We start from the raw sequence: 16816 nt of genomic DNA, 5'->3' as shown, positions 1-16816 counted from the left end.
CCAACTCAATATTTGTAGCTTTTCAAAAATCTTAGTTCGAGCTTAGTTCTGTAATTATCAACTCGTACTCTCTAGTCTAATTGGATTGGGCCGTTTTAGGGTGTTTAATATATTATATTTTTATATTTCGTAAAGTCGTTTCACCTCATACTAATACAGTCAGAAGCGGTCTATGTGGTCTACGATAATTAACATTGGATTTGATTGTGAAACTACTTTTTTTGTTTCTCGACCCACCCTTAGCCCGTGTGAAAGAACATTAAAAAAAAAAGAAAGAAAGAAAACAATGACAAGGAAAAACTCCATGCACGTATCTAAGGATATGTGATTGGATGAGTCATCTTAAGTGGTCTCCAAATTGTTCAAAGGTGGATGTGTTTTCACAAATTGCTCCAAGGTGGATTTGTGTGGACTGGGCGTGTAGGTAAGAGTGTAAACGGTATGGGTTGTATCAATTTAGGTAATTTTTCGGCTTAATTTAATGCTTGTAGTTTTCAGAAAGTTTAGTTCAAGTCCGACCCAATAGTTATCAAAACCACACTTTGCGGTCTAATTGGAATGTGGCAGTTCTTGCGGCCTTTAATATAGAATAAAAACATATTGTTATTTATTTTGTGACAAGTTATATTTTTGTCACAATTATTTTGTCGTAATAAATATGATTTCTTGTAGTGATAATTAGCAAAAGTATAAAGATACACTAGAAAAATTCGATATGGTTAGTTACTATGGTAAAATTATTTCTACAAGTAATGCCAAAACACCATCACGGCTAAAAGCCTAAAATCATGATAGATGTTTTCGTCTTAGCAAATATTGTTAATTATGACAAAAGTTTTAATTTTTACATTGATTTTCTTTTATCATGGTTAATAATATCGATTTGACATAATTTTTAAGTCTGTTTATTTATAATGTAGCGTGTAATGATATGAGATATCATTGCTTAATTAAATTTTTAAATAATAAAAATATTTAATCAAGATAACAAATATTAAAAATGGTATTTCATATATTTGAAAGATGGTGAAAACAATATTGGGACAATATCCTTCCAATTAAATACACAGATTAAAAGAGAACCTCTAATAAAACCATTAGTCAACCATTGCTCAAGATTACTTGGTATTTTAGGCATCCATCTCCTATCTATTTCCTCAACACCATTTACTTGCTTTTTGGAAGAATTACTCAAATAAATTAGGGTTGATTACATTTTGCCTCTTGAACTATAATCGTTTTTATATTTTGATATATTTTTTTTTTTATCAATTTATCATTTCAATTTTACGAAGCTTTGTACTTTATTTATTTCAATCAAGTTTTCTGTCGAAAAAACATCACATGCAGTGCACATATAATATCTAAGGTTGTGGTATGATATTTTCACATATGCACAATATATGATGTTCTTCTTAATTGTAAAATCAATAAAAAAATGATCATATATAGAAAAATACAAATTTCACAAAATTGAGATGATAAATTGATAAAAAAATAAAAAAATTGATCACAAAGTAAATATCATATAAAGTTCGAATGGAAAAATTTAATTTACCCAATAAATTAACACTCTTTTCAATTTCGAATCGGTTTGTTAACAAAAGTTGCAACAATCAACGGTGGAATTGACATTGCTTCCGCTATTAGTTATAGCGTGGGGACCGGCAACAAAGGATGCCACTAACGACGCAGAGAGAAAGCTAACATTGTCAACAAAATTAACACCAAGCAACCAAACTGTTAAATGATTAGTGTAAATTATTAAACTAAAACTAAACTAACAAGTGTGGTGTAATTTTAGGTAAAATTTAGAATTACGATTTATTCAACGAATCATAATAAACGGCTCAACTCAATTTGGTTCGGATGGTTCGAACGATTTTTTAAAAAGATTTTATTACTCCCAGGTGTAATTTGCAGAACATCGAAATGCTTACTCGTGCCTTTGCATCTTTGCAGTCTGCAGAAGAACGACGACTCAAGCTGCTAATTCTTCCGTTTCCACTTGCTACGACTGATTCACAAAGTTTGAGCTCCATGTTACAGTTAGCTTACAACTCTAGTCAGTGATTACCTCATGCTTGAATGAAATTACCATTCTTTCATCAAAAACCAAAAAGCTAGACACCTGATTCTGTTATAAGATGTCTAATTTAAAAATGATATGCAGCAAACACAATCCTGCAATATCCAATTTAAGAAATAAGGAATTACTTAGAGACATCATGCAAAGAAATAGGTAGTAGCACATGTTGCAGATTAGCAATTGAAAGCATTTTGCAGTATAACCAAGATAGCATGATTAGCCAATTGAAAAGAGAATGGCCACAATTGGAGATTGGCAGAATGCATAATTAAATTGCCCGTCCGTGAAAAAACTAGTAAATTAGTTCCAGATTCCAGTCTGTGTTAAGAAAGGTGACACTTATACTGTATGAAAATCGGAAGAGTGAAGAATTCAAAAACTGACAACGTGTAAATAGATGCACCTTGCAGTGAAAATGCATGTCCATATCCTACACCTCTTCTGGATGGAAACTCCAGTGTTGCAGTTTCCGCTCCTGCCATTCTTTCAGAGAATACAACATACAGCAAGAAAGTGAGAAGTGGCGCACAGAAAGAGCAAAATCCCAGCAGCTTGACTTGATCAGCTTCAATTTCAAGGTTTTGCAGAAGACTGGTCATTGATTACATACTTTCAGGCAGGTTCGAATGTATCAAGCCTCTCCATAGGAACTTCCATAAAGAAAGAGAGCTCTCCCGTGTAAACAAACTAAGATGTATATTCAAATGGTTGGGGTGGTGCAGGTTCTTCATCAACTGCCATTGCCGAGGCCGAGCTCTGCTGTCCAGTGGCTGATGCACCAGCATTTGATGCTGTGGATGATGGAGCATCAGTGAGAGCTAATACTTCAGGTTCACTTGGACGAAGATCTTTTAACAGCACAAATCCTGAAGGGGCCGACTTCACTGGCACATATCTGCTGTCTTCAAGAAATTTGATGAATTTTTCTTGGAAAGGAACCACCCTGGCAGGGTTGGTCAATAATTCAAATGAAGGCTCAGGTTCAGCCTTCTTCTCTACAGTGCTTTCAACCTAACAAAAGGAAACATAGAAAAGCTCAAAAATTCAAAAGCAACAAACATCAGTTCACATGGAGCAGTAGAGCAAAACAAACAGCATCCACATGGGGAAACTTCTTTTGTTTTTCATTTGATAAATATTGCAAATTTGCATCATGTCTCTTGAATGGTAGGAAGTACATCTCATAAACCAAACCGCCTGCAACCCCCACACAAGAACAAACCATATGCAGGAGTATCCGCCAGCAACTAATGCAGCACTAACATGCCAACAATGAGGGATAAAGAAAAGAGTTGAAGAAACAAAACATGGTATCATATACAACTAGAAAGGGCCGTACTAACCTGCATGGAGTCCCCATCCTTGTCACCCATTTTCCCCTTTCCAGACCCTGGTTTTGTCTTCTCAGCATTTGCTTTCTCAGCTTCTTTCTTATTAGCCCTGGCCTTGGCTCTTGCTGAGGTTGATAAAACTGCAGTAGGTAGCTTAACAGCTGATGTAGTAGTAGGCACAGTAGTAGGCTTTGGGTACTCAAACAATGATGGCTTTGCGTGTGATAGGAACTCAAACTTGGGCACTTTCAGGTCATAGTTCAAACCAATAAAAGCTGTAGGTGAAAATGCAAGACTAGCAAAATATATAAGTGGGTACCAGTACCAAAACTGAGTGAACACAGCCAGACCAACAACTGCCGTAATTTTATCATGTTTTGTCTTTGAAAGTAACTTGATGGTTACATTCCTCCCACCAGCATCCAGGATTCCAGAAGCTAAAATTGCACCCATCTTGCTCATTGTGTCTTCATGCTTATCAAGGATTATCTTCTCCAATTGCCGCCTAAGCATTCAGGAAAAGGTAAGCTGAAAAGACATAAAAGCATAAGTGAAATCAAAATATCAACCAGATTAATACCTGAATGCACCAACACGAGAATCACTGGCTTCACTGATCTGTATCATCACCATTGCCATTGAAATCAGAGCACCTTGACGAACAAAGTCAACAACATCTGATGTCAATGGCTCGAGCAATGATATGGCCTCACTAAGACCAGTACCTGCACAAGAAATTCCAACCGCCAGTGCCGCACCATAACGAACATGTGGATTATAGGACTCAGACAACAACGACACAATTCGAGGAGTCTGCATTTGGAGGAAGCAGAGAATAAAAACTAGTTGTCAGAAAAACACCTGCCTGATGGTCCAACCTCAGACCTCAAAGGTTCTACACGGTACATACACAATAAATGATAGATAAGTTTAGCATCAGAAAAACCAAAGATCTTGCCAGATACCATGAGTCCAACGATAATTACAAGCATGGACAAACAAAGAATCACCCCAGGATTAGCTTTTCCAATAAAACCAACCTGTTCAGGCTCGGAATACAGAACAAACCCCAGGGCAAGCACCGCAGTCCGTCTGACATCATCACTCACATCTGATACAGCAAAGTGCAGCAGTTGACGTATGGCTTTATTGTTTGCTGTTCCCCTGTATGCCAATGCCAAAGCATACATTCCTCCATAACGTAATATAGGATCTTGGTCTCGAGTCATTTGCTCAATGAGCGTGTCTGCTTCTTCCTCTCTTCCGTAAACTGTAAGCGCAATCCCCAATGACAAACCCCTGTTAACATGCCATAACCAAACAAAATATTGAGGAACAAAAGATGAGAGATAAAGTCATCTATCCAGCCTTGGATGCAAAATCTAGTTTTACCTAATAATCTTCTCATGCTGTGTCTCATGTGCATAAGCAAGCATTTCACTAGCTTTCTCACTTGCAGTTCCAACCATCAATAAACCCATACTAATACCAGCAGCTTCACCGGCAACAGCACTGTCTGTGTAAAGCACGTTTTTTATGTCGTCAAAAATGTCATCATCAGCAGTCCCCAAAGCTGCCAAACCAAGACCCAGGCAGGCACCATGCTGAATAACCTGCACCATTAGTTAACATCCAGCATTTACTAGTGGTTAATGATAAACATAGGGGACCTATATAATAGTATGACTTGAAACTGAAGCACAGACCTCAACATTAGTACTACGGAGGCTCTCGCGAAGAAATTGTTTGATGCCCTCCCCATGGTTTGCATGGATTAAGCCAAGAGCATATAATGCTCCACCTTCAGAGTATGGACTGCCGCCACCACCAGCGCCGCCTTGCGGCAAGTAAGGTGCCATGAGAGATCTCCCTTGCTGCAGATGGCCTCTGTGGATAACCCCAAGTCCTGCAGTTGCACTAAACTTAGCCCAATTCGTAGCCCTACTCAGCCAGTCCTGATAATTCAGAGACACAAACTTAGCAAGCAGAAGAGAATGCAGAATATGGAACCATATATGATGGAAAACAATACAACTCAGTAGTATACCAGATTCTCACGAAGAAATGTATCCACAGTTGTTCCCGCATGCATAATAGCATTAGCATATATAGTTGCACTATGGCACACACTATTTCTCATCTCAACAGACTGCTTTATTGTCTTAAGAATAAGAAGATCCGATCTGAAAGAAGATAAGAAAATTCATTAGACTTTTGACCACTTTACTTAAGCATATGAAGAGAACCTGGTTAGGGTCAATAAATACAAAGAAACAAATGGGAATGAAAATCTCCTCACTTGTTATGACTGTATAAGAATTGTAAAGTCAACTGTATAGAAGTCTCGCCAGACAAAATTCCTCTTATCTTTGTTAATCTCTCAGCATAAACTACTTCACTTGGATCGGGACTTGTTGCACCACCATCTGCTTGAGTTCCATCTGTCATTTGAACATCCTCTGATAGGACATTTCCACTTGGCACAGAATCTGGCTGAGGAGATCCTGACTGCACAGGACCTAAAGGCTGTGACCTGGCACTGGGAAGTTTATCTCTCACCTTCAAAAGGAAAGCTTGGTGTTCATTTTCCACCAGATCAAATGCTATCTGGAATGCCAACAGTGCATCATCTGCATTTTCTGATCGCAAGAGTTTCTCTAATATGCTTGCAACACCCTCAGGCTCATCCAGAAACATTAGGCGCTGGCAAATGCTCAGAAAATCAGGAGATGGCAGTTGCTGATACACTTTGACAAGAAGACGGAGCACCTGTGATAAGTGAAAGATCAGACTTCATTTTTATTGTCTTTCTTTCAGTTGGTGGAGAACAATAGATCCAAGATCAGGGAATCTGTTCTTCAATGTTTACGCACTTTGTTTTTTCTTTTCCCCTATTCTTCTTATGTTTTTGGGCGCCCGTGGGGGGGGGGGGGAGGTGTTCTACAAGATACATGAAGCAAGCAAGCAAAGGCTCCTAATTAGATTAGAAACAAAAGGCCATGGCATCTCATAAATGACTGAACTAATAATTAAACATGGAAGAAGAAGTGGGTATGAGCTAAATAATACCAAACATGTATAATAAGAGATCCCTGTAAATCTTTTTATACGATTGTTATGAATCACTCTAGGGTGTTGGTCTATACAACTGAGAATAAACCTAATAATTGAAAAACTGAAATTGATATCTCTGTATAATTATCAATCAGATTGAACAAAGGATTCATTATCGAACAACAACTAATCTTACTATCCATATATGTTTAAAGCATTAACCAGTTGAACTCAATTCCAATTGGGCCAAACCAACTATTTCTCCAAAACATTTAAACTGAAAAAGTAATACAAAAGAAAGTAAAAAACCAATAATGAAATCAAATTCAATAAAAAGAGTTATAAAACTATGGATATGAATGCATACTGAATACCAAAATGTAATTTTGGAGTTACACTTTTCTTTACTACTTCTAAACCCTTCATATAGATGTAGTTTAGAAAGCAACAGGCATGTTCTGATCCATGCCTAGAAGCCCATTAGGCTAGTGCAAGGAAGATGGACAGACATCATTCAAACACTTACGCAGGAATTTTTTGATAAATAAATAAATTTATATATATATATATGTAATATATGCAACTGAAACAGAAGTGCTCAATTATCAGCTTATGATAAAAGGTCTGCATGAAAATGAATATAAATGCTCCCAAAGAGTTCACCTCAAGACGATATTCTCTTCGGTTGACAAAGGAATGAGACACATCAATACAATAATTAATAGTAGCATGAACATTATCACTCCTTATAACTGCTTCCTCAAGCTTATCCAATCGTCTACATTCAATGGCCATTCCTATAGCTTGTTGAAATTTTCCATCTGCTATACATCTGTAGAAAAGGGTAGAAAATTCAACATGTAAGCTGAAGAAACCATATTACTACGTTCAGTAGCATGAAGTTATCTCACATACTTATCCAGCATTCTCTCGACAATTGCCTCCAGTCTAGGGTCAACCACTGCTAATTCATCATTTGCCTCAGCTGCTTTAGTCTTCAGATTGGCATATTCATCAATTGCTTTGGCTGGGGGGTACAAGAACATAATAGAAACTATTAGAAGATCCAAGCATAGAAAGCAGACTCTATAACAACTTATCTATGTATTATACCTATAAGTGACCACTGAAATAAAGTAAGGGGAGTGTTGGACCATGAGTTTTTCACAATTTCCAAATGAAAGATGCAAAGATAAATTCTTACCAAGAAGGGTATGGACATAATCTGAATCCTCTGACACATCAAATTGAGGGCCAGCTCCCAGGGCATATGACAATGAGTCATTAAGTTCACCCAAATAATAGAAAACCTGATGAGAGAGTCCATGAAAATTTGTTAAGGACCATATGAAAATGTCAAAACAAGCATACTAAATGATTTATCCAATAAATGTCATCTAATATAGTCAAGAGTAATTCCAACCAAAAAAGGCTGAATTCTAGAAGAACACTAAACTGGTGGCATAGACTACTAAAATGTAACAAGCTAGATAACAGAGAGGCTGTTACTTGACGGCATACAGTTGGAGTGTTCCAATACAGATCCATGGGTGGCAGTGCACAAGGAGAATTCTACCAATAGTCGGATAGAAGATAAATAAGCATTTCTTTACCTGCATGATACTACCTCCAGTACTAATAACATCTATTTTACTACTGTTCAACATTAATGAGATAAGCATATTGAATAACTGTAAACAAATATTGCTGTCCCAACCAGTTAAGCTACCAGGGTGATATTTCTTCAAGCCAATCCACCACCTACAGTAAATTTGATATGCAGGAACACGACTTATTCCACCAAAACCAGTCAAGCAACAATTTAAAAAGGACAGTCCAAACAGGCACCAGATATCCAGAGCCAAGGTTCAACCAAAAGCTGATATAGAATTTCCATTAAAAATAGATAGTTCCGAAATCACATTGCTTAGGTCACAAATGTCGTTATCTTGAATGAACTTAAACATCATTAATTTCTTCATCTAAAAATACATAAGATGGAGATTTTTTATGTTAAGATTTTTTATATCAAGTATGGTTTAGGTTTGTCTTCACAGGACTCTAACAACATATTTCATTCTCATATATATGCGTGTACAATTTGTCTTTGCACCAAACCACAACATTGGAGTTGACTCATGGAAAAGGCGAAATATTAATGGTTTATGTTAATATCTCAATTTACAAATTTCCTTAAAATGGTATTTCCTCGATATATCCTCGATTCTTTGAAATGGCATATCTATAACCAACATGAGTCATATGAAGCTGAATATCTAAATAATTTCTCCCGCACAACTGGACAAAACATATGGATGAGACAGACTAAGCAGAAAATAATGAGCATACTCAGGGTAGCTGTAAACCCAATCTCTTTGAATTGACTGTAGATCATAAGTTGAGCAACTGAAGTGAGAATCTTCATAGTGTTTCACTTCCTGGCCTCAAGATGTTTTTATAAGGAAAAAATACTCATTACAAATAGGAGAATAGTAGTCAAATGAATAAGTAGCATCCTTTTTTTAAAAAAAGAAAAAGTATGATCAACTCAACCACTGAATGACAGTTAACCATGCGAAAGAGAACTTCATGAGGATAACTCAAGGCATGCGTGCTTGTCAGGAACTATAATCCAAAACACCCAATGCAGAACTTCAAAACCCGAAAGGAGGACAAAGCCTTTGCATCCTTCAAGGTAACCAGTCTTAATCAGTTGCTTCTATTTGCAGAAATATGATAAGAAACTTCAGCATGTCCAAGTCATCAATAGAAAAGTTAACTCACTTAAGCATGATAAAGAGATACTTCAAAATTCTCTTGACCAGTAAAAAGCCCTAAAAGGATTGGCTCAGAATATTTATGTTGACAAGGTTAATATTCCAAATGACTATCCTCAAACTACTCAGAACTTTTCTTTGTAATAATAATGTTGAAAACATAAAAGAATATATGTTCTTATGCATTTATGCTCCAGAGTGTCTCCCATTTACAGCCTGCTTTGAAGTTAATCATAGATGTTTACATGAGGTCTAAGAAGATGTCAAGCCAATGGTAGACCCAGTAAATCCTAATCAAAAGCATACAAGTTTCTCCTCAACAATTGCATTTCTGTGTCTTAATAGCTGCTTGGAAATCCTACAAAGGATTGAAGCCGTAGAAGAACTTTATTTAGAAGAGTGAGCAAAAAGACCCATGCTATAATTAGGACTCATGCTAGGAATCACCAACTCACTTCGGACATAACAGTAGGTAACCTTTTGATGGACTAAAGAAGTAGGCAATCAAGGGAACACTTGACCACCTAAATAAAGTCGTCTGAGAAGGAATATAGGATTATCCTATATAACAAACAAATGAACAACTAAACACACAAAGAATCACCTTCGAGACAAGCAAGGCAGCTAGTTGCCTCTGGTCAAACTCTTCATCTTCATATAAACTTTCTCTGCACAGAGATAACGAGGCCATAATATTATACATTTTATAAGCCAAGGTTATAAGCAAGGGGACTTAACCACAATCTGCATGCAGCTCAAAGCAAATTACAAATACTAAAACACATGCACAAGTATTAAGAAGAATCTCATGATGAGATGCAGGATCAAATAAAAGTTTCTGAGTAGACCATAGTTGACAGGAAACAGAAGGTTGATTCAAGGCATTCCTTAAACAAGTAGCAGTACAATTAAAGCTAACTATGGAATTAGATAAAGCAGTATATCCCCAGCTTGGCATACATGATGGAAAAGCCTCTAGCCAGAAGTAAGGTATGCTTAATACCTGAATTCTAATGCATGTTTTTATCAAGATGAAAAAAATTTATAGAGACAAACACAGGCAAACAAAGAACACTAATCAGAAGTTTGGAGTCTCTATGCATTCAAAGAAACCCTATTAACCACAGGAAACCCCCTCCACCTCCCCCACATGCACAGTCTACAGCCACCCTACCCCCATCCCAAAAGAAAGAGGTTTTGATTCCATCAATCTAACAATCTAAAAACCATAATCTACACTATATTCCCTACATTTTAAGTTTCCTCTCTTTTAACTTCCCTTACTTTAAAATGTTTAGCTTATGTGCATAACTTGAACAATCTCTAGCTGCAGTTCTCTTCACCCAATTTCACACAATGTTGTGGCATTTCTTAAACATAAACCCAAAGCACCAAAATCAAACAATTTTTATCACAGTGTTTCTGACAAACCCCCACACTGGACCCGAAAAAAAACAAAGGCAGATAACAATCACCCGGAAGTGAGACACGCTGAATATCACAATATAAAAAACTTACTGATACAAATACAAGTAAACAGATAACCCTCATCACACTTGCAGTCTATTCATTCAAAGAAGCTGTATTAACCATAGTTGACCCCCTCCATCAACCACGCCCAGTCTGCAGCCACCTGATCCCCATTCCAAAACAAAAAGGTTTTTCATCTTACCTAACTTTCTAAAAAAACCATAATCTACACTATATTCCACAACATTTTAAGTTCCTCCTCTTTTCATTTCCCTTTCTTTCAAAATTTGGCTTACAGTAAAACCCACTAGATTCAAGGCCCATAACTCAAATAATCTCAAGTTGCAGTTCTCTTCACCCCATTTACCACAAGTTTGATGCCATTTCTAAAACCCAAGCACCAAAATTGAATAATTCTTATAACACTATGCCAAACAAACCCGCACACTACACCCAAAAGAGAAGACAGATAACAATCACAGCGAAAACCAAACACGCTCAACACACCAATAAGGAACTCAAGTCAGAAATTCCCAAATTCAACTCGACGTCTCAAAATACCATTTCCTTACAAAAAGTCAAGCTACCAAACTGCTAATTCATATAATCAGATAAAAGTGGAAATAAAAATAGCTTACATGATGGGGACGGAAGTGGAGATCTCCGGCCAGAAGTAGTCAACAAATGCATTGAGATTGGAGAGCGCGTGTAGCTTAAGAGCCGGGTGGCTCTCGTTCAGCATCGCCAGTAGCCCCCCCGCCGAGCTAACCATAGTCGCCGCAGCAGCCATTGTACAAAACCAGGGCTTGGATCCAGAGGAATTTGGGGGTCAAGGGTTTTCTGGGAGGCCACAGAAGAGGAGGCTTACTACAAAGCAGAACCAACTAGGACTAACATTAACAATGTCAAAATATTTGGAAACGAAGAGCAGAAGTGGATTCCAGAAAGAATTTTCAGGTGAGGGCACTGAAGGGTGTTCGCAAATTGAAATTCTTGATCTTTATTCTTTTGGGGTTTAGGCTGTCGGAGTTTCTTGTGGGATCGGCAACTCAACCCCTTTTAGCTCTTTTCTGATTTGTTTCTTTTTCTCCTTTATTTCCAAACACCTCCTCCGCTTGAAATATAAAAATCGTAGTGGAAAGACATCATAAATGGACTTCTTAATATGAGATGCACTTAAAAGATTATTGAGGATGTGCTATCAAATATATTTTATTTTTTTTTAGTAAAAAGAATTTTAAAAAAAAATGTAATTTACTCAAAGGGTTCTTTTATTTTGTATGATGGTATTAAAATGAGATAGATAATTTTATAATTTCAGTCATGTCTTTGTCACAATTAATAACGAGCCAACCAGATTAATATTGAGTTGGGGCTAAATGAAAAATAGACCTTGATTGATAGAAATATCAAACTCGATCCTTCTAAGTAAACGGGGCCTAAAGGTTTAGTTTTAAGAAATAAAAATTTATAATTTCTGAAAAATATATTTTCTATCGTGAAGATTATTAAAAGTATTATAAAACTTATATAAAATTGCAACAATAAAATAATTAGACTTATTCATTTTACCATATCATCATAGTGACCTATTTATAGGTTTTAAAATTATAACCAAAAGTTCCATCTTTGATGAGGGGAGATGAATTACAAGAGTTAACAATTTATGAGAGAATGTAAAGGGTTTGGAAGATGAAGATAAATATCCACAAACTCTAAAATTTCATGACACCCTCCCTTGAATGTTCAATAATCAAGTGTATGCCTTGTCAAAACCTTACTAGAAAAAAAACTTGAGGGACAAAAACCTACTGAAGGAGAAAGAGTACATTATTCTTTAATATGCAATTATATACTGCATCATTAAAACCTTACTAGGAAAACTTAACGGGAAAAGCCATGGTCAAGGGAATAAGGCACAGCGCGGTTTTACTCCCCCTTATTAAAATATCAATCGAGATCTTTGAAGCGACGAACGCGAATATTATGGATTAGCTTCTTAAATATTGTAGTAGGAAGTGTCTTGGTGAACAAATCTACTAGAGTGTCGCTTGAACGGACTTGTAGAATATTGATATCACCATTTTTTTGAAGATCATGAGTGAAGAAGAATTTTGGTAAAATATGTCTCATTCTGTCCCCTTTGATATATCCTTCTTTCAATTGAGCAATACATGTCACATTATCTTCATATAGGATCGTGGGAATAAATATTTTTAAATGATATTCCACAAGTCCCCCAAATGTTTTGAATCATGGGTCTCAACCAAACATATTCTCAACTTGCCTCATGTATTGCTATAATTTCTGCATGATTCGATAGTGTGACTGTTATTGTTTGTTTCGTAGACAGCCATCAAATTATTGTACCATCACAATAAATAAATAGCTAGTTTGAGATCGGCCATTATGAGGATTAGACAAATAGTTAGGATCTGCATAACCAATTAGATCGGAATTAGATACTCTCAAATAGAATAACCCCATATCCATCGTACCTCTAAGACAACGAAGTATATGCTTAGTTCCATTCCAATGCCTTCGCGTGGGTGAAAAACTATATCTTGCTAATAAATTAACAGCAAATGTTATATCAGGTCTTGTATGGCTAGCAAGATAATTAGTGCTCCAATTGCACTAAGGTATTGTACTTCAGGACTAAGTAGTTCTTCATCACTTTCTCGAGGTCTAAAAGGGTCTTTCTTCACATTTAATTATCTTACAACCATTGGGGTGCTCAAAGTCCAACCAAGTTCGATTTCTCTCTTATTGTAGACTGTTCAACCATGGTCATTCTAGGAAGAATTCCACTGAGTGAGAATTTCATTCTCATCTATATTCAAGAACTCCCACTAAAAAATACGCTCCCTCAGTTCAATCGAAAAGTAATCGGTTTGGTTCATCACTTCAAGTCTAATTCTTTGAACTTTCCAAATGTCAAGACTTGTGACTACTATATTGGTCCTGTGTATTTACTGACATATATATGTCATACTAGATCTAATCCAACGGGCTATTGGCAAGCTCACTTTATCCCACAAAGAGTTTTACCCTCTTTCTCCTTCCTAGAAAGAATTTGCAAGCTAATAAACCCAAATTATCTATTTCTAGACTATTTAAATCTACAATCTTCCTTACTCTTAACTAGAGAAAATTGTCCTACCAAAATAGTAAGTTTTATCTTGATTATCTATTTTTAATCATTTTTTTGAGTATTCATAATCTAATTATGAAATACTATTAACCTAGCAAACAAGAAGACCATTCTATCTCAAATAAAATAACTTTGTTGATCCAAAATATGTAATTCAAAATTATCCAACAATAGATAAAAATATATTTTGGTCATGCTAGATTACATAATTCCTATAAACACTATCTTAACATGATCACTGCTAAGCCTAACTAGTCCTTAATCTTTGCAACAAAAGCTCTATTATCGCTAAGCCTTTAGATGGTGTGTTTTGGTTTTATACTCCTTATCACCACCTGCAAATCATTTATAGATTATGAAAATTGGTATATAATACCAAAGAATGAACAGTAATCATGTTAATGCTCAATTCAAACATACCTTTATTTTATAGGAGCTTAGGACACTTTCTCTTCCAATGCCCTTTTTTCCCAACAGAAGATGCAAATATTATTTGGAATCTTCGATTGCCGAACCCTCTTCCTCTTTTCTTTACCCCCACTTTGCGGTGTAACAGGAACATCGAATTGCTAACAATAGTTGATGTTGTCATAGCCTTCTCCCTCTTTCGACGTTCGGCTGCCTAGCCTTTTGCTTCATAGATTGAAGCATCTCCCACTAGTAGCGATGATGCAGATTTTTCAATCGTTACTTCATACTAGACCAACATATTTATCAACTCATGAAGGTCTTTGTCAAGCCCATTCATGTTGTAGTTGATAATAAATGTGTCGAACAAGGGAGGAAGAGATTAAAGGATCACGTCGATAAACGTCTCTTTTTCAAGATTAGCCTGGAGGTCTTTGAGCTCTTCCATGTGGGATAGCATCATCACTCCATGATCTTGTACATACGAACCTTTTGTTATCTTAGCTCCAAAGAATGCCTTCTTGCAGCATGTGTGACATACCGATCTGGGACCGCATAGACGTGCTGCATTCAAAGTATAACCGAGCCAACAACATCAAGCCTTTCATACTGTTCTGGATTTTGTTAGTCATTGGCGCTAGTACAATGTTTCAGACCCGCCGATGGTCAGTATGCAACTTCTCCAACATCCTGTTTTTTTCAGTCGGACCCCTTCGGCAAGGTCTTAGGAAGATCAATATCCATAATGTAAGTTTGTTTTTTAAATTAAGACTATCTTAAGATTTTGTAACTAGTCTTTATAGCTAGTTCCATTAAATTTATTACCCTTAGGAGCCCGTGTTAGTGGATTCTTAGACATCTATAATTAAATACAAAATATTTAGTAGATTACTATAATATTGTATTCAAGTTAAGACAATTTTTAGTGAGTAACCTCTTCCACTATTTCTATGAAAACCCATCACTGTCAAATGGGCTTTCAGAAAAATATTTTCCTAATAGAGTTGGAGTCCACAAGCGCAATTCTCTATACCCCGCTTTTATGATTTCACATGAAAAAAGATCTTATAGGAAGTAACTTATACCATTCTCAATCCATGAGATCCCCAAAATATTCTGCATTGCCTCTTCACATGATCTGGGGGATTCCAAGTAGGCTCGACCTATCAATCAAATCATACCTCAACTGTCGCCCTCCACAGCTCGAAAGACAGGAAAACAGAAGCATATTCCTTCGTTTATAACAATAGCATAGTTTTCTTCCATTCTAAATGTGCCATGACTCGTGAGACCATGATTGAGTGAAAGTAGCTTCCTCACTATATTGCTATGAATGGAAGGCTTCTATCAGTGAAAAACCTATTTGATACTTAGATAAATCAAGTGAGAGTTTGTTTATGTTTTAAAACCGAGACCTCATCACGTTACATATTTTGAATGTGATAAATATCTAATATTTAAATAAAGCATTCATAAATCAAGAAATGAATTACATACAAAAATAAAGCCTATCACGCTCATGTTGAATGATCACAGAGTCAATCCTATGTGACCCATTGAACCCGCAATCAGTCTATGGCTAATCTAGGGTAAGCCCTACACTATTATAGATTTTTAACCCATTTACAAATAATGAGCTTTATAACATTTCTTTATTTTCTTGGACTCTCCATCGTGGGCTCCGTCCTCTAGGCCTCTTCTCCATGGATCCTTCTTGGGCCAACCTATAGCCTCCTTCATAGCCTCTGTCGCCTTAGGCTTGCTACTTACAATTTATTTACAAAATTAAAATAAACCTATCCACCTATTCTAACCCTCATGTCTTAATTCTGTGTTTTTCATAAACGAAACCACTTGATGTTAGCAATATGTTTGATGTAATATTTTAAATTTACCATAATTTATTTCTAAAAAAAAATCAATATATATAACAACACAAGCAAAAATTATGTAAAATTTTTAACAGTTGTGTAAAAATACAAGAATTGTAAATTTATAGAGTTTATACAAATTCTATACTCATTATAAAAACTATAAATTTTGAGTAGTATTTATTTTAAATAGGTATATTTCATTACATTTTATAACTTACGGGATAAATGATCTTCAACCCTAAAATTATCAGGCCACATTATGAATATAAAAATAAAAAAACCTGCGGTTACTACAATGGTTAGATAAATACGAAGTGATCAGTCCCATTTATAGATCCTTAACGTGATAGGTCTGAAATTTGGTTCTCACATTAGGGCTACATGCCATCCCACTAGATTTGCTATTTTTGACAAACTTTATCCTTAAATACCAATCTTTCCATATTTTAGGCCTTAATTTCCAAATTAAAATTTAACATGACTACAGTAGCGACCCACCCCAATAGTTGCTCTCATAATTTTCTTAAAAACTAATAAATTTTTTCTTCTTTTCCGGAAAAATATTTCATATATATAAATATCCTACCAGCAAAATTGCAAACTGTTGGAATTCAATTTTACAATTTGATCTATATATTAGTAATAATCATTTAAGGGTA

General features: G+C 35.9%; 1 protein-coding gene across 1 annotated transcript; it reads right to left on the bottom strand.

Annotated features, from left to right (window-relative positions):
* Positions 1-2334: 2334 nt before the first annotated feature.
* LOC105158659 (26S proteasome non-ATPase regulatory subunit 1 homolog A) lies at positions 2335-11839 on the bottom strand. Its single transcript, XM_011075484.3, has 13 exons — positions 11360-11839; positions 9856-9919; positions 7679-7784; positions 7390-7501; positions 7138-7306; positions 5720-6189; positions 5468-5603; positions 5127-5375; positions 4813-5033; positions 4461-4719; positions 4001-4233; positions 3433-3925; positions 2335-3100 (listed from the first exon to the last, which is right to left on the bottom strand). The coding sequence occupies exons 1-13, from the start codon at positions 11509-11511 to the stop codon at positions 2777-2779; spliced, it is 2988 nt and encodes a 995-aa protein (XP_011073786.1). The 5' UTR covers positions 11512-11839; the 3' UTR covers positions 2335-2776.
* Between the last annotated feature and the right edge of the window lie 4977 nt (positions 11840-16816).

Source organism: Sesamum indicum, linkage group LG3 (assembly GCF_026168435.1).
Source record: "Sesamum indicum cultivar Baizhima isolate 11 linkage group LG3, ASM2616843v1, whole genome shotgun sequence".
Taxonomy (NCBI): domain Eukaryota; kingdom Viridiplantae; phylum Streptophyta; class Magnoliopsida; order Lamiales; family Pedaliaceae; genus Sesamum; species Sesamum indicum.
This window is presented reverse-complemented; position numbering and strand designations above follow the sequence as displayed.

Coding starts and splice junctions, on each gene's coding strand:
- LOC105158659 (XM_011075484.3), bottom strand. CDS start 11,511: ATGGCTGCTGCGGCGACTATGGTTAGCTCGGCGGGGGGGCTACTGGCG. Junction 7,307..7,389: donor GTCGAGAGAATGCTGGATAA/GTATGTGAGATA, acceptor CCTTTTCTACAG/ATGTATAGCAGATGGAAAAT. Junction 5,376..5,467: donor CATTTCTTCGTGAGAATCTG/GTATACTACTGA, acceptor CTGAATTATCAG/GACTGGCTGAGTAGGGCTAC.